At 41.9% G+C, this 19,662-nt stretch overlaps 1 protein-coding gene across 1 annotated transcript in view; it reads right to left on the bottom strand.

The window, feature by feature from the left end:
- LOC124711882 (sodium-coupled monocarboxylate transporter 1-like) overlaps positions 1–19,662 on the bottom strand; it is a 187,986-nt gene that overhangs the window by 711 nt on the left and 167,613 nt on the right. Inside the window, exon 14 of the mRNA XM_047242124.1 lies at positions 9,618–9,852. Within this exon, the coding sequence (XP_047098080.1) occupies positions 9,618–9,852 (235 nt within the window). The remainder of the gene's footprint in view (positions 1–9,617; positions 9,853–19,662) is intronic.

Raw genomic sequence — 19,662 nt, 5'->3', positions numbered from 1 at the left:
TTTTGCCTCATAGCTCCTTAAGAGCTAACAATTTTAATGTGACAAACGGTATCGTCAAAATGATCCGGCTACCTGAAGTGCCAATGAGGGTACAAAATTCATTGACCTAATAAAGTTAATACTGGCAGTATTAGTACTAATGCAGCTGCCACTAATAGTGATAATAATAATGACAATAATAATAATAATGATAATGATAGTGACAGTGATCGATGGGAAAAGAATATATACGTGTATAAGATAGATGTTTTCTGATGTAGTGAGTTCTAGCGAAAGAAAATTTAAGGAGACTGCACCAGCTAAGGATACTGGGAAACGAGGAAAATCTGGCTGGAAAGAAGGATGTACAAAGCTAACGAGTGCATAATCGTTATTGTTGCTTTAGTAGACACGTCATTAACTGTTTCCTGAAGCGGAGAAGTTATTCAGTTCTGCAATATAATACAGGAGATTATTCCAGAGTCTGGTTCCTGCTACTAAGAAGGACTTCGAGAAAGAGTACGAACGCTGAAGCGGGATAGTGAGGGTTCCACTGAGATGAGAATGGGTGTTTCTGCCATGTTGTTGAGACAACACTCATAAATTCGAGGAGACATATGAGAGACAGTGAACGCTGAGAAGACAGAGGGTACGGAAATCTCTGCGCTTGTCTGCACGCATCCAGGATAGCTGTGCATATGATGATGAAATGTGATCAACGAGTGGAACATCAAAGATTTAACTAGTTCCAAGCGCCTTGATTTCCCCTGTGAAAGCCTTGCAGAATAACATCGCTATAATCAATAATTAGAAGTACAACTTTTATTACAAATTTCCTTTTCACGTCAATACAGAATCGACCTTTTTTTGTTGGGCATTGAGAAATGCTGATGCCTTCTTCCACACTGCATATACGTGGTCAATCCTGATTAGATATTCATCTACTGTTAATCTGCTGCTATGCTGAAGGAGAGAGATCGATATTTGCCCCATTTAGCTTTAAAGATGGTAGAGATTCGCGGTCTATCCGGCTAATGAGTCTAGAATGTCCAACCAGTACCGCTTGGGGATTTTAGATCGGTTGAGCCTTAATCTTATATCCTGCGCCTATTTTGATAGTGCACAGAGGTCGGTACTGAGATTCTCGATAGCTGTGTTCAGATTTATTGGTTTTTCACTTAGCTACGACTGGAAGACATCACCATAGATATGGTTTTAGCAGTAGGACAAAATTGATTACACACCATTTATGAACAACCAAAATAAGGGCTAATACCGAACCCTGGGGGACGACTGATGCTAACAGCCTCAACCGTGAGTTTATGGTGCCGGACGTTATAGCTTTAGCTCGTGACACATAAATTTCCTGTACAACAGCCATTGCAGTGTGAAATTGAAGCGGATGCTTTCTTGTTCAAACATTTCGCTACTTCAGCTTGCTTTTATCCATCATACGAACAGCAGTTACACTCTCACAGATATATTTGCAACGAAATCCCCAGAGTTATTCGTACCTCTCAAATATCTGCACCTGGCTTGCCCACCTATGAAATAATTTTCGTGACGTATTTGCTAGAATGTCCAAGAAAGGAACCTTAACTGACTACATACTGAGATTAGAAACGCATTAATTTATAAGAACTTGCCATTGAGATGCAAGAAATAGTTTAAGGGACATCTTCTATTCATTTATAGAACGTAAACGAAAACCTTAATGGGTTTACTAACAAACTCACGTTACTATACGACAATTATGCTTCCCTAAAGACCGAAAAAGTAAGAAGGAAACTTGCACCTTGGCTCAGTGAAGAGCTAAAATAGCTTATGAACTTCAGACACGCTACACAAAGGGCATACGATCTACCCCCCACGCCTGAAAACCGTATTTCAAACGGATCAGACTCAGTCACGCTGTGATAAAAAAAACTGACGCATGCACATACATTAAGCAACAGAAATAGACTAGCCATCCTACAGAATAACTGCTTGCTCTTGGTATAGACAACGTGAAAACTCCAGCTACTCCCACTGTCGCCGCCGAAAGACTGAACCGGTACTTCAGATTACCTATAACTTCAATTGAACCATAAAGGAAACAGAGACCCATTGATTATTTCAGAGGCTTAAACGACTGTGGCCACAAAAATTCTGTCTAAGGAATATTAGTAGCAGTACTTCTAAAAAAAAAGCCATTCTCTATACCATATCAGCACCTATTGGACATAACGGCGTCGGAGTCCGAATGTTAAAGCTAGTTGCTGATCCACTACTGCCCACTATAACAGATATCGACGACCATTCGTTAACCACAAGTGTTTCCCCTGCTATCTGGGAACAGGGATTGTTTAAGCCACAATCTAAAAAGAACGTTGACACAGCCCCCTCTGATTGCCGTCAACGTGCATTCTTCCGGCAGTGTCCAGGACCTTAGAATATATAGTCCATGACCATCTAACAAACTGCCTAACTATGTACAACCTGCTAGACGAATACCAATCAGATTCCGCAAACAACGCAGCACAAAGTCTGCCTTAATAAAGATAACAAATGACTTTAAGCTTGCCATGGGCACACAAGAGGCAACTATCATCTGCATCTTAGACTTTAACAAAGCTTTGACACAACGGACTACGACATTTTACTTGCCTAACATAGCAGCCTAAATTTCTTTCCAAGTGCAGTGCAATGGTTTCGCTCGTACATGACGTCTCGCCAGCAGCGCGCTATGTCCGACACCATGAAGTCACAATGTAGGCAGGAATTATACTAGGAAGTACGTTAGGACCTATACGGTTTTGATGTCAGTAAGATACTTCATAGATTTATGAATGGGCTTTTTCACGTAGCTTGTATTTACGTACTGAGTGAAATTCACAGGAGACCTCAGGAAAGGCTGTCCCGACAACTCATGTAAATCTTAGCAGAAGCTAGGTATGCTGTGAACAACACCACATTCTCATCAGGGGCTCCGTTGGTATACTGAAGCTAATTCTATCACCCCAGAGCAAGTAAAGTGACAGTCACAGACATGAAGAGGCTAATTGAAATATCAACTGCGGCGCCCGCTAAAAATGCTATTTCATAAGATCCTGAACTCGTCAGGGTCCTCGCCTATTGCTTGTGCTTCGGGGAACAGGACATTTCAGTCGAATTATTTACTTTAATGATTGCTGAGTTTGCTCTGGTAGTTGAAAGAGTTGTTGAAACTATGTGCCATCTTCCCAAAACACCTTAATGTCGCGATTACAAATAACAATGTATTTTATATAAATGACAGAAAACAATGATACGAAAAATTAATTGCTATTAGGGTCGCCACCACTATGATACTTTATAGTTATTATTGAGATGGTGTCCAGACATAAAAAGGACAAGAAATACAATTTTATCTGTGATTGTCAAGTCTTATAATTATGTAAAAAGAAGAATATGAATCCGAACAGAGCATCAACAACAACAACAACAAAATGGCTCCGAGCACAATGGGACTTACTTCTGAGGTCATCAGTCCCCTAGAACTTAGATCTACTTAAACCTAACTAACCTAAGGACATCACAGACATCCATGCCCGAGGGAGGATTCGAACCTGCGGTCGTAGCGGTCGCCCGGTTCCAGACTGTAGCGCCTAGAACCACCTGGCCATCTCGGCCGGCGAGCATCAACAGATCAATAAATAAAGGAACAGAAAGAATCATCACCAGATGGGTGAACATCAACGAATTAACTCAACACCGAAATCAAACAAGAGTGTTTACGGGAAAAGATCTACTTTGAAACAAGACGTAGGTTGCAGAAAAAATGCACGGTAGTGCGTAAAGCGCGTAGGTAAGATCATCAAAACTGCAAGTGGAAAAACGGGACTTACACGCCGGGATGCACCGTACTGTAGTGGCTGCTACCTGTTGATGGCGTGGGCCGATGTGATGTAATTGCGAATCGCGGATCTCATCATCTTCCTGATTACTGACTACGGACGCTACTAAGTTCAAAATAAAACTTCAGTTAAAACATCGACAACCTGGCGGAACGCCGAAGTCAAGAAAAAACGAGCAAGCGCTGAATCCGAAAGGGAATGACCATCTTAAAAAGAATAGAAATAAAATGCCTCTGTAAATTTTGATAGCAATCCTTCAAACAGCAAAAAGGCACCCAGACTAAACTCTCTAGCCAGTCCCAGAAAGGAGCTAGAAGTTTCTCCAAGCTTCGTTCACTAGCTCCCACCATAACGCAAAAGAAATATCCTCCAATGAGTTTCGAGTTTATGGAAACGAGAGCCGAGAGTCGTCTCGTTCCCACAGCGAGACATGTTTTCTGAAAATTCTGCGAATATTGGTGATATTTACAGAGTGTTGCTACGTAAAGGACAGAGTTCAGTACTTTCGCAGACGCTTGTGGAAACGGTGTCTGGAGACCAAAACACAGCGGAATACCGATAACTGGGCAATAAAGGGCCCCAGGAAATTGATTTCTCACCCCTTTCACCACTGGCTTCCCCTACTGCTATATGCAGAATATCACACACACACACACCGATATCATCACTTTCACAGTTTGTTTACAGAATATGCTACGAAAATACGGAAGAGAGTCACAAAAGCACACATGAATATTCATGTAAGCAAATGCACTTGAAAGTGAGAATAAATTCTCGAAACGTTTTGTGCAAAGTAGGAAAAAATAAGTAACTGGTACAGTTTTCATTATTTAAATTATAAACGACACAGTTGCAGGCTTTCCGGAAACATGTAATATGATGAACGAAATTAAGTCATTAGCGTCTAGCCAGGCAATGAAAGTAGTGTACCACATCAAAAACGTGAAAATGAAAGTTTTCAAAATGATTGCACACATAAAATCAACAAAGAGTAATGCCCGTTTGATCTGATTGCTAACTACATTAACTTTAATGAGGGATACAGAAATCACTGTGTAAAGATTGTGTAGCGGAAACAGAAGCAGCATGTATAAATACAGGAAAAAAGCTTGTATACAAGAAGAAAGACATTCTAAACAGAAAACTTTTAGATATGGAAGAAAATTCATGATATAGTTTTTCTTGAGCTGCTGGACTACTGAAGTAGAGAGACCCGATATTGCTCCGATATTGTCAGTTTATAGTTCGGTTACACGTTAGTACGCCGAAACTTCCAAGTTTACTATCTGCATAGTGTCTCACCCACGTCTTCTGCAGCGAGTAAACACGATATGAAACGCACTTTCATTAATGTGCTGCCTTGCCCAAAGTTACAGAGTTCAAGGAGTGAAAATTTTTCGATGTTTAGTTTGTTGCTACAATGATAAATTCATCCTGATAAATTTATTCTGGCTTCCTGTAGTTACTGCAAAGATGCATAGTGTACTGGATATAAACGAAAACTTTGCCTGTCAAACAAAGCACAGAAGGAAAATAAACTAACAAAATGAAGACACTATGAAATTAAAAATCTTCGTTTCTTTTAATCAAAAATTTTCTACAGCTGCTGCCTATAGTTCTGATAATACAGGAACGTCTTGCGTGATTCCCCTCTCAGTTCCGATTTTCGTACTATGCTGATGAGGCGGTATCAATATGTATAATTCAGAAAAGCAGATATCAACGGATTACAGAGCAGGAAATGTGTAAACAATTTGATATGAAGGACACACTGTTTTCCTCAAATCTCACATTTGGTCGTCTATCACCAAACATAATGGATTTCTTAATGGAGACGGTATTTGTCAAACTACGACATTCATGCTAAATTTAGATTAAAGGCACCAGGGATGTATTTTTAAACACTTTGAAAAGGAACTGAAGCGTCCGAAATGTCGCATTTCCACTGAAATATATCTTGAAGTGACAGCAATCATTAGGCGGAGGCGTGTGAGCTTTTACTTTTGTGACGGATCTTATACAAATCAAAAATGAGTGCACTATAACTAATATAAATTTATGCATAGGTGATTGGGGCACACATACCTTGCTTTTCGCCAACACCTGCCTTTTTCATTAGGCTAAATGAGCACGTCTTTAGACGTGTCTCTACTTTTCAGTGTAATTGATACTTCTGTCAACGACTTTGGCACACTCTTAACAGACGTTATCCCTAGGGATGTGTGGGAACAGACCCAGTGGGAGAGTGAAGAATGTGAAAAACCGTGACTTAACTAGCCATAAGAGTTATGCATGAATTAAATCCAAGGATACATAGATCCCTTATCATTTAGCTACAAAATAGCAGGTCAGCAACTGGAAGCAGTTAATTCCATAAATTATCTGGGAGTACGAATTAGGAGTGATTTAAAATGGAATGATCATATAAAGTTAATCGTCGGTAAAGCAGATGCCAGACTGAGATTCATTGGAAGAATCCTAAGGAAATGCAATCCGAAAACAAACGAAGTGGGTTACAGTACGCTTGTTCGCCCACTGCTTGAATACTGCTCAGCAGTGTGGGATCCGTACCAGGTAGGGTTGACAGAAGAGATAGAGAAGATCCAACGGAGAGAAGCGCGCTTCGTTACAGGATCATTTAGTAATCGCGAAAGCGTTGCGGAGATGATAAACTCCAATGGAAGACTCTGCAGGAGAGACCCTCAGTAGCTCGGTACGGGCTTTTGTTGAAGTTTCGAGAACATACCTTGACCGAAGAGTCAAGCAGTATATTGCTCCCTCCTACGTATATCTCGCGAAGAGACCACGAGGATAAAATCAGAGAGATTAGAGCCCACAGAAGCATACCGACAATCCTTCTTTCCACGAACAATACGAGACTGTAATGGAAGGGAGAACCGATAGAGGTACTCAGGGTACCCTCCGCCACACACCGTCAGGTGGCTTGCGGAGTATGGATGTAGATGTAGATGTAGAATGCGTTCAGAAATCAAAATCACTGGCAATAAATGTTGACCGCGTACTCAGGTGGATTAATGGTTTATCAAAAATTTGGTTTCAAGTCGAATTCTACCACAGATTCTCATTGATCTTGACATTCGATGGATCAGCATTTCTTCCAGATTTCCGGAGATAATATTTCATATTATTGCATCTTCATTGGTATTAATTATGTCAATATTATTCAACAAAATCAGTTCATATTATTCCAATTGCAAATGTTGAGAAAGACGAATGGTCTTTTTTGTCATGGTAGTCAAGACAACAGCGTCTGCAAATCTTTATGGGGGAGTTTTGAATATTACAGTTGTAATTTTAGAACAAGTATTATAATAATTTACTTTAAGGAACCAATAGATGAAATCAGTTTAAAACGTCTGCTAGCCAGACATTATTCTAAACATAATATTACCTTAGGAAACTGCGTTCCTTCAAGAACAGGAAAAACTGCGCCCCCCTCCCCCCATCTCTCGCTTCCCCTGAAAACTGCCTGACGCAATTCTTTCTATGCATATTCAATAAATTTCTAAAAAAATGGTTCATGGCTCTGAGCACTATGGGACTCAACTGCTGAGGTCATTAGTCCCCTAGAACTTAGAACTAGTTAAACCTAACTAACCTAAGGACATCACAAACATCCATGCCCGAGGCAGGATTCGAACCTGCGACCGTAGCGGTCTTGCGGTTCCAGAATGCAGCGCCTTTAACCGCACGGCCACTTCGGCCGGCAGTAAATTTCTACTTGATAGGTAGGTTAGCTTCTACACGCGTAAAACCTACTTTCGGTGGCCTTACGACGCAAGGGGTCTGAGAAACGCGGCCGGTGACCAATGGTAGCCCGTATGTGTGTTCATATGAGAATTTAACGTAAATTACCAGAAGATAACAGTCTATAAGATAACTGTCTATAAACCCTGAAATATTATTAATGAGCCTCGCAAGGTTTATTCGCGAATACTTTTGTTACACAGCACATTGCACCAATCGAAATTTTGGAGCAGCTAAACTATTGGCTGGAGGGCCAAGTAAATACCCCTCTGCTTGATTGATTGTTTCCACCACTGCAGTCTCTCGTTACAGTCTGCAGTCGGCAAAATCGGCAAAAATCAGAAGGCTTCGGTAAAATAGAATATTTGTTCTTCGTCCGCTCGCCTGTCTTTGAGAGCCTACAATAATGTAAACACATGTAGTAAGTAATCTGTTGTTGAACGTGAAGGAGGAGTTGTGCAGACGGGAGCTGTATGACGATCACTGCTTCTACGCAATCCACGTTAGAGACTGCCGTCTGTTCGGTAGTAGTCGTTTCTTTAGGATGCTGCTGTACAAAAGAAGACTGTAGAAATGACATTACGACAACATCTCGCAGTTACAGTCGTGGTTCGAAGAAGCGCTTTTCTAACAGCCAAAAGATGGGTCACGAGGGGTAGGAGAACTGGCGTAGGAGCCTCGGCTAATTCTTATGATAGTACATTTTAATTCTTGGTACGGGTGACGCGCTCTTATGAAGAGGACCTTCTTAGGCTATTTATTGTAATTAAGTACTGTTCAATGTCTGACTTAGTCTTTTATTCAATGACAGCATCTGACACACACACGAATGTATTGTGATTGCTGTTACGTCAGATTGGCGGTTTGTGCACCACAAGTTTCTGACTTCACCAATATTTCTAGGAAGGATATGCTCATACGTAAACCTCGAGTACCGCATGATTAGCACATATGACTTTTTGTAGTGTATTTTGTGGCATGATGGTTTCTTTTTTATTAACCTAACTGTTTTATGTAGGAATAGTTGTTTCCAGAATGAGATTTTCACTCTGCAGCGGAGTGTGCGCTGATATGAAACTTCATGGCTGATTAAAACTGTGTGCCGGGCCGAGACCCGAACTCGGGACCTTTGCCTTTCGCGGGCAAGTGCTCTACCAACTGAGCTATCCAAGCACGACTCACGCCCCGTCCTCACAGCTTTACATCCGCCAGTACCTCGTCTCCTACCTTCCAAACTTTACAGAAGCTCTCCTGCGAAAATTGCAGAAATAATACTCCTGAAAGAAAGGAAGTAAAATTGTGAGGACGGGGCGTGAGTCGTGCTTGGGTAGCTCAGTGGGTAGAGCACTTGCCCGCAAAAGGCAAACGTCCCGAGTTCGAGTCTCGGTTCGGCACACAGTTTTAATCTGCCAGCAAGTTTCATAGGAAGAGTTGTACTCGTTGTCATATCCTACACATACTTCATGCAGTTTGGTTATGGATGTAGTCTTCAGTAGGTATCAGGCACTGTATCGAATTTATACCACGATCTTCGCTATGTTTTCTATTCAGCCCGATCCAATGACCGTGGATTATGTTGCTTCGTATACAGTTACCATGGTGATGTATTTGTGTCAAACACCGCCGATGCTTCTACTGGGTGCAGGCAAATAATCCAAACTACATTTGTCTCGTAAATTTACATGGTGATCTAATTCTGTCAGTTGCTGTCGATGCATATTGCTTCCATTATCAATCACAGAAATGCCTCTCCGGTGCCTTTATCTATCCTAAAGCAAAACTGATCGTCCTCTAACACACACAAAACTATAAAGGAACTGTATTTATCCATGGAAATGCGACAGGAAACTGTTTTCAACTCCAAAGGGTATCCTGCACCGTATTAGGCGTGGTGATGTATTTTTGGTGTTTCTTTATTTTTGTGCATCCCCTGCATCTTGCTCCATTTGGAGTTACCGCGACGCACTTGCTGTCCAACCACTGGTGCTGGCTCACCTTGTAGCCTTCGTACGTGGAGATGCTGCTACGGACGCGGTCCACCCTGGTGGCGGACGCCCTCCGGCCCTTGGGCAGCACCCACCGCATCAGAGGCGTCACCAGACTCCTGTCCACGGAGGCGAGGTCCCTTTTCCCGGTGACCAGGCTGATGGCCACCGCTGCCGCCAGCGTGATCACTAGGCCCATCATATTATACCACAGGTACGACACTCGGTAGATGGGCAGAACAGAGCTGGAACAAAAATATTTTAGTGAGACTGCACTGTTATTCTGTCCGGCAGGTTTCGTGAGAGTTACACAAATGTAGTTGCAAAGCACTATGAAAGAATATTTCGATCAACATAAAATGTTCGTTAGAAAAGTCTCTCAGAAAAACTCAGAAAAATTAAGCTCCAAGGATAGTGCGTTAATATAGAACATGCTCAGATTTCTATTTCTCTGCTCGACTTTTATGCTATGCCGAAAAAGAAATAAAAAATACAAAATAATGTTTAAAAATAGTATTAAAAATGAAGGGGGATTGATATCAGTGACAATGGTCATCATGTTCGATTCCATGGAAATGATTGCGCTCCATGGTCGTGATGTAATCCAGGACAAAAATAAGGTCAGTGTCGATCGTAATGGCATTTGTGTGTTTCACTGCATTTAGTCTGACAGTGCAACAATGGTCAGTGCGTCATAAGTTGTCATCTACACTGAACGTAATTATAACAACACTTTTATGCTATGCCGAAAAAAAATAAAAAATACAAAAAATAATGAACGTAATTATAACGACACATTTTTCATTCTAACTCAGACATGTACAAGTGTAATGGAACTCAGATGGAGTGACGCTTTACACACCTGAGATACGAGAGGTGTTCTTTAAGTAAGTACCGTTCTGAAATTTTAAAAAAGACGTGCTAAGATATCTCAATAATTTTATTTGTACTTGAAAGTCTGTACCTTAATCTACTTTTCTACATAATTTCCGTCAATACTGAGGCACATGTCATAACGTTGTACCAGTTTCTGAATACCCTCCTCATAGAAGACTGCCGCCTGACTTGTTAACCACTGCATTACCACTGTTTTGACTTCATCATCGTCTTGAAGACGTTGACCTCCCAGGTGTTTCTTCAAGTGCAAGGACAGATGGTAGTCACTGGGCGCAAGATCGGGGCTGTACAGAGGATGATCTAGAGTTTCCCATCGAAAAGATGTGATTCGCCACATGCGGGCGGGCATTGTTATGCAACAAAACGATGCCCTTGCTCAACTTCCATGGACTGTTGCTTTGATTCTGGTGTGACGTAGGCCACCCATGTTTCATCGCCCGTAACAATTTGGCTTAAGAAATCATCACCGTCGTTGTGGTACCGCTCAAGGAAAGTCAATGCACTGTCTAAAGATTTGCTTTTGTGCACATCTGTCAACATTTTCGGTACCCAATGTGCGCACAATTTTCGGTAATTCAAGTGCTCGTTCACAATGCCATACAAAACACTACGAGAAACGTTAGGAAAGTCATCCCGCAAGGAGGAAATCTCGAAGCATCTGTTTTCTCTCACCTTATTGTCCACTTCTTGCGTCAAACTTTCACTCTGTTGTTCATCATGCACGTCTGTGCGGCCGTATTTAAATGCTACCACCCACTTTCTTGCCATTCCATTAGTCCTAATGTTTTCTCCGTAAACTGCACAGATCTCAAGATGAATATCGATCGCTTTTAGGCCTTTAGCACTAACAAATGTTATAACAGCCCGTACTTCACAGTCGGCGGGACTCACGATTATCGGAGGCATCTTAAACACTCAGTACACAACGTAAACGAGGAAGAATCAGACTGTAATGGCGTCAGTGCGTAGGTTAAGGTACAGGCTTTCATGTAAAAATAAAATTATTTACATATTTTAGCACGTCTTTTTTTTTAATTTCAAAACCGTACTTAGTAAAAAAACACGCCTCGTTCATTGTAGTGTGCCTTTAAACACCGAAGGGCCAAAGACACTGGTATAGCCAAGCATAATCAAGTACAGAGCTACGTAAACAGGCAGAAGACGGTGCTGCGCTAGGCAACGCAGACATAACACAAGTGTCTGGCGCAGTTGTTAGATCGGTTACTGCTGCTACAATGGCAGATTATTCAAGATTTAAGAGAGTTTGAACGTGGTGTTACAGTCGGCGCACGTTCGATGTGACAGCATCTCCGAAGCAGCGATGAAATGGGGATTTTCCCGTTGCGACTATTTCACGACTGTACCGTGAATATCATGAACCCGGAAAACATCAAATCTCCGACATCCTGCAAGAACGGGACAAACGACGACTGAAGAGAATCGTTCAACGTGACATAAGTGCAACTCTTACACAAATTGCTGCAGATTTCAACTGATTTCAATACTGGGCCATGATGAGGCGTTAGCGTACGAACCATTCAACGAAACTACATCGATATGCGCTTTCGGAGCCGAATGCCCTCTTGTGTACCCTTGATGACTGCTCGACATAAAGCTTTACGCCTCGCCTGGGCCCGTCAACATCGGCGGTGGACTGTTGATGACTGGAAACATGTTGCCTGGTGGGGCGAGTCTTGTTGCAAATTGTATTGAGCGGATGGTCTTGTACAGGTATGGAGACAATCTCATGAACCCATGGACCCTGCATGTCAGCAGGGGAATCTTCAAGCTGATGGAGGCTCTGTAATGGTGTGGTACATGTGCAGTTGGAGAGGTCTGGGACGTCTAGATACGACTCTGATAGGTGTCACATACGTAAGCATGCTGTTTGATCATCTGCATCCATTCATGTCCATTGTGCATTCCGACGGACTTGGGCAATTCCAGCGGGACAATGCGACACCCCCAGCGTTCAGTGGCTACAGGAACACTACTCTGAGTTTAAGCACTTCCGTTGGTCACAAAACTCCCCAGACATGAACATTATTGAGCATATCTGGGATGCCTTGCAACTTTCTGTTCAGAAGATATCTCCAACCTCTCATACTCTTACGGATTTATGGGCAGCCCTGAAGGATTCATGGTGTTGCTCCAGCGCTACTTCAGACATTAGTCGAGTCCGTGCTACATCGTTTTGCGGCACTTCTGCGTGCTCGCGGGGGCTCTGCACGGTATTAGGCAGGTGTACCAGTCTCTTTGGTTTTTCAGTATAATTAGTCAGTCTACATGACTACCTATGAGGCACTCATGGTAGATAATCTAGATCTCCAATGTTATAAAAAAGACAGATGGCAATACGACCGATGCTGACCTTCTTTATATGCCGAATGAAAATGTTTTTGTCGTCTTCTGAATCTGAAGAAGAATGAACTAGCATACTGAATGGATCCAAAGGCTTCTGCGCACAAATCATGCACTGAGAGTAAAGCAAAGGAAGATGAAGTTATTGAGAAATAGCAGATATGAAATTAGCAATACACTTAACATCAGAGTCGAGGAGTACGTACAGACGAAGAGAAGGAATTCTGCTTTTATGGAAACAAACAAACGACAGGCCAACCAAGGAGTATAGGAGAAGCAGACTAGTACAGGCAAGAAGAAGAGTTCGGGCCAAAAGTAATCTCTTATTATGACCACAGGCTTTGGTTTTTGAATATCTCTGAGAGCGGCACCCTGGAACAGAGCAAATGGCTCTGAGCACTATGGGACTTAACTTCTGAGGTCATTAGTCCCCTAGATCTTAGAACTAGTTAAACCTAACTAACCTAAGGACATCACAAACATCAATGCCCGAGGCAGGATTCGAACCTGCGCCCGTAGCGGCCTCGCGGTTCCAGACTGCAGCGCCTATAACCGCACGGCCTCTTCGGCCGGCGGAACAGAGCATCATATGGAGTTATGACTACGTGAAATGAAGCAAAACAAGAGAATCCGACTTATGAGAGACAGTGTGAAGGAAAATCGCTAAAACCTCCATACGTCGGAAAAATCCTAGGATGTACCGAGAATCTAACCCGGAGCCTTCTGCACCAAAGGCAGCCACGCAAACCATCGGTACTTTTTCCAGACGATACTACTGTTATAATAAACCCCATTAGAGAGAAAGCAACGGAATAGATATTAGATTATATTCTCCAAAGAATTATTAAGTGGTTCCCTGAAAACGGATTATCCATGTGTTGTTGTAGTCGTGGTCTTCAGTCCAGAGACTGATTTGATGCAGCCCTCAATGCTACTATACCCCGTGGAAGTTTCTTCATTTCCCAGTACCTACTGCAACCTACATCCTTCTGAATCAGCTTCATGTCTTATCCATAAATTCTGAAGAAAACACTACATTTAGTTCTGTACAACAAATAGTGTCTTAGCAACAACTGATGTAGCACAGTCAGTTAGTAAGTGAGCCGGTAAGTACGGTAGAATGCTCCAGATTTTTGAGTGTACATACTGATGAAAACTTGTGTTGGAAGAAACATATTATCGACTTCTCAATGAACTGAGTTCAGCTACTTTTGCTCTTCGTATAAAATTGCTAATCTTGGAAACAAATGTATCAACCTCCTGACATATTTTGTCTTTGAACACTCAACAATGTCGTACGGAATAATTTTCTGAGGTAACTCATCGCATAGAAAGAAAGTATAGATTGCATAAAAGCGCGCAATAAGAAAAATGTGCTGTATTCACCCACGGACGTCGTGTAGGTACCTCCTCAAAGAGCTAGGCATTTTAACTGCACCGTGGCAATACATTCTTTCGCAAATGTAATTCGTCGTAAGTAACTCATTACAATCTGAGAAGTACAGTGATGTACATATCTGAAACACTGGAGGGAAAAAGCACCTTTGTTAACCACTATTAAAGCTGTCACTTAACACTAATCTTGCATACATATCTTGTAAACTGACTCATTCCACTTCATTTGGAGAAAAGAATCGTTTAAATGATCTAAGGAACATGTAACTAACTAGCTACTGAGGCGCTCAATGTGTGAAGACATCAGGGAATAACTTCCGTCGTAGACGAGGGTGTCACATAGGGTGGACAGACTTTGCCAACAAGTAATGCGCAAGGTTTGGTGTGCTACTCTGATATGAAGAGGTTAGCATAAGGATGATACCAGTTAAGAAAGTGAAATGTTTACGTCGTTTACACGACGTGGGTCTTGTGTGTGGCAAAATACGTCAGGGTGGAATAAATTTAAACTGGTTTTACATTGGTTTCATCTGTCATTTTATCCAAACTCTTTTAGGATCGTTATGAATTTGAATCACGCAGTTGCAAAAGACCACTTGTGCTCCAAGTTTTACCTCTTCTTGTCCACAAGTGTGTTTCCACTTTTCGCTCGAAAGCTCTTTTGTTCCACGTGTTGATATCGCTTCATTTGCACTCAGGATCGCTTTCTGATAATTTTAGGGGAATAGCACAGCTCGTAAAATTCTTTCATTCCTGACAAGCCCTGTGTCAAAGTGCAGCCATGATTGCAATGTTATTACACCATTGGCCATTAAAATGGCTACGCGAAGAAGAAATGCAGATGATAAACGGGTATTCATTGGACAAATATATTATACTAGAACTGACATGAGATTACATTTTCACTCAATTTGGCTGCATAGATCCTGATAAATCAGTACCCAGAACAACCACCTCTGGCCGTAATAACGGCCTTCATACGCCTGGGCATTAAGTTAAACAAAGCTTGGATGGCGTGTATAGGTACAGCTGCCCATGCAGCTTCAACACGATACCACAGTTCTTCAAGAACAGTGACTGGCGTATTGTGACGAGCCAGTTGCTCGGCCACCATTGACCAGACGTTTTCAGTTGGTGAGAGATCTGGAGAATGTGATGGCCAGGGCAGCAGTCGAACATTTTCTCTATCCAGAAAGGGCGTTACAGGACCTGCAACATGCGGTCGTGAATTAACCTGCTGAAATTTAGGGTTTCTCAGGGACCGAATGAAGGGTAGAGCCACGGGTCGTAACACATGTGAAATGTAACGTCCACTGTTCAAAGTGCCGTCAATGCGAACTAGAGGTGACCGAGACGTGTAACCAATGGCACGCCATACCATCACGCCGGGTGATACGCCAGTATGGCGATGACGAATACACGCTTCCAATGTGCGTTCACCGCGATGTCGCCAAACACGGATGCGACCGTCATGATGCTGTAAACAGAACCTGGATTCATCCGAAAAAATGACGGTTTCCCATTCGTGCACCCAGGTTCGTCGTTGAGTACACCATCGCAGGCGCTCCTGTCTGTGATGCAGCGTCAAGGGTAACCGCAGCCCCGGTCTCCGAGCTGATAGTCCATGCTGCTGCAAACGTCGTCGAACTGTTCGTGCAGATGGTTGTTGTCTTGCAAACGTCCCCATCTGTTGACTCAGGGATCGAGACGTGGCTGCTCGATCTGTTACAGCCAAGTGGATAAGATGCGTGCCATCTCGACTGCTAGTGATACGAGGCCGTTGGGATCCAGCACGGCGTTCCGTATTACCCTCCTGAACCCACCGATTCCATATTCTGCTAACAGTCATTGGATTTCAACCAACGTGAGTAGCAATGTCGCGATACGATAAATCGCAATCGCGATAGGCTATAATCCGACCTCTATTGAAGTCGGAAACGTGATGGTGCGAATTTCTCCTCCTTATGTGAGGCATCACAACAACGTTTCACCAGGCAACGCCTGTCAACTGCTGTATATGTATGAGAAATCGGTTGGAAACTTTCCTCACATCTGGACGTTGTAGGTGTCGCCACCGGCGCCAACGTTGTGTGAATGCTCTGAAAAGCTAATCATTTGCATATCACAGCATCTTCTTCCTGTCGGTTAAATGGCGCGTCTGTAGCACGTCATCTTCATGGTGTAGCAATTTTAATGGCCAGTAGTGTAGTTCTGTTAAACTAGTGGCGGTATCGTTATAACATTTGTGTCGGCCGCTTATTCGTTATAATGTAAAATGGGATAGACTGTTTCTAAGCGATACAAATTGTCTGCTACTGCCATTTGATTGGACTTGTCAACCTGAACTAATCGTGCGTTTTGTGTCAGTTCGCAAGCATCACGCTTACCTGATCTCACGGGCCAAGTGGAATGACACGCCGTTGCATACATAGCAGGAGCATTTCACTACGACTTTCGGTAGCAAATAGAATGGCACTTACAAGAATGAAAGACTTATGACGTTGGAGAATGCAATTGGCTAAATCGTAATAACTTTATTGTCAGTTGACACAGCCAAAAAACACAATGTATCGGCTTGCAGTGGGTCTCATCAGAACTATAAATTGGAAGTACGAAATGAACGACACTCTTTGACTTTTTCATCGTTACGACGTTCCAAGTATGTTAGCATGATTCGAGGACTTCCAAGGCAATTTTCGAAAGAAAACGAGGCAGATAAACATTAGGTCGATTGAGACATTTCCAGGTCAAATGCTCATTAACAATGACTACGATACTCATTTTCCTTCTGTTCGTAACGATTGACAATCAATAAATAATTGATCTCTAAGTCCTGAAGTGTAGAGGCACTTACAGTAGAACTATCTACACTCATGGAACAATGGCGTACACACATGGTAAGCGAGAAAAAATAGTTCTGATTACTCGTAAGTCATATATTCAGTAAGGGGACACAGCATCAATTCGAATGAAGTCACAAGGAAAATCCTCCTTATGAATTACGGACCTTGCAAGCTTGGTTGGCTCGTGTGCCTCAACGGTACAGTTAGCCGTCCCATAGATGTAACCACAACAGAGGGGTGGATATCTTTGCAAAAGCCACACTAACCTGTTGTTCCCGAAACGAGGCAACAGCCTTATATGATAACAGTCTAGAGAATTGACTGTTCTAACGTTCTAAAACCGGCATCTCTGTGCTGTGTTTGCACTCTGAAGAATGAAAGCAAAGGGAAACTGCACCTGTTTTTTTCCCCTGAGGTTATGCAGCTCGTTCTTATAGCTTAACGATTTAAGTTTCCTCTTCTCTTTCGGAGGTAAAATAGTCCTCCTTCCGGATCTCTGAGCGGGAACTAATCAGAAAGATGTCACCAACAAGAAAATCAAATGATAAACCTACGGGGCGGAACGTGGAATGAAACTCTCGATAGGAAATGTAGGTTACAGAATTTTTTTAAAAACGGAAATGGGTAGATGGAAGTTAGATGTTGTGACAATCATTGGAGTGTAGTGACACCAACAACATGGCTTTTGAAACAGTTTGTAAAGGATAATACAAAATCAGAAGGGGTAATGGTTGTAATGGTGAGTGAGGATTTACATGAACATTCACAAAAGCAAAACGAGGATAATCGAATGTAGTCGAATAAAATCAGCTGATGCTGAGGGAATTACATTAGGAAACGAGAAAGTTAAAATAGTAGATGGGTTTTGCTATTTGGACAGCAAAACAACTTATGATGGTAAAAGTAGAGAGGATGTAAAATGTAGACGGGAAATGGCAAGAAAAGTGTTTGTGAAGCAGGGAAACTTGTTAACATCAGATATAGATTCAAATATCAGGAAGTCTTTTCTGAAGGTATTTATGTATAGTGTAACGACGCATGAAAGTGAAATATCGACGATAAGTAGTTTAGATAAGAAGAGAATAGAAACTTTTATGTGGTGCTACAGAAGAATGCTGAAGATTAGATAGATTACGTAACTAATGAGGAGGTACTGAATAGAACTGGTGAGCAAAGAAATTTGTGGCACAACAAGAGAAGAAGAAGGGAGATGTTCTGAGACAGCAAGGGATCAGTAGGTTAGTACAGGAGGGAAGTGGGGAGATGCGGGAGAGGTAAAAATCGCAGAGGGAGAAAAAGACACTAAAACAGGAAGCAGATTCAGAGGGATGTCGGTTGCAATAGTCACTCGGAGATGACGAGGCTTGTACAGGACAGAGTAGCATGGAGAGCTGCTTCAAACACCACTTCCGACTGAATACCACAACAACAACAATGACTAAGGAAATACGAATGCGTGTCGTAGTCAAGACAGAGAAGAAGCAAACTCTGACCACATCAATAAATGTTTATACGCTAACTAGCTGAGCACGCGATGTATACATTGAAAGAACGTACAATTAAGCAAAAAAAAAAAAAAATACTCAGACAGGTAAGGAAAGTTTATTAGTATTGGGGGACTCGAATTCAATAGTGAAAAAAGAAAGAGAAGGAAATATAGTATGAGAACAGGGAATGGAGGAAGGTATGAAGGCCGCACAGGAGAAATCTGCAGAGAGCATAGTTTGATCATTGGTGAAACCTGATTTACGAATCATTTGAGAGTTTGTATAAATGGAAGAGTTCCGGGGACACTGGAAGACTTGAAATGTATTACTTAATCGCAAAACATAGACTGCTAAAGAAGATTTTAAACTGTGATATAGGAATTCACTGGTCATGAACTGCAGACTAAAACTGAAGAAATTGCGAAAAGACATTAAACTGAAGAGATGGGATCTGTATAAATTGGAATAACGAGACAGCTGTTTTTAGGAGCTGCAGAATGAGTACTAGACGACGACTAAAGCAACGAAAAGGAATGCAATAAAAAACGAATAGAGAGCTTTGAGAGATGAAATAACAGAGCATCAAATAGATACAATGTCATTACTTGATACAAATCCTGATACAAATCAGGTAGTACAGTGCTTCACTGAAGAAAGGAGAGAAACATATAAATGCAGAAAATGAAGCACATGAAAGGGGAGAGACACATCTAAGATTTTAAATTCGTGGAGAAGGCAGAAAGGTTAAGCAGCAATGGCTAAGCGTTAAATGCAAGGCTGCAGGAATATGTACATCTTTGGGAAAGAGATGCCGCTTATAGCATGATTGGAGATGCTCTAAAAATAGAGGAGCAGCTGTATGAGTAACAAGAGCTTAGACGGCAGGCCCATACTAGGGAAAGAAGGGAAAGTTAAAAAGTCGAAGGAGTCTATAGAAGGATTATACAAAAGAAATGAACTTAAAGGAAGTATACACAGGGAAGACAAAAAAACGGAAAAATAAAAACCACCATACATTTCAATGTCTAATACGATGTTGGAAACCGTTGACATTGAAATCGCCTACTAGTCA

Source organism: Schistocerca piceifrons, chromosome 8 (assembly GCF_021461385.2).
Source record: "Schistocerca piceifrons isolate TAMUIC-IGC-003096 chromosome 8, iqSchPice1.1, whole genome shotgun sequence".
NCBI classification, from domain to species: Eukaryota; Metazoa; Arthropoda; class Insecta; order Orthoptera; family Acrididae; genus Schistocerca; species Schistocerca piceifrons.
This window is presented reverse-complemented; position numbering and strand designations above follow the sequence as displayed.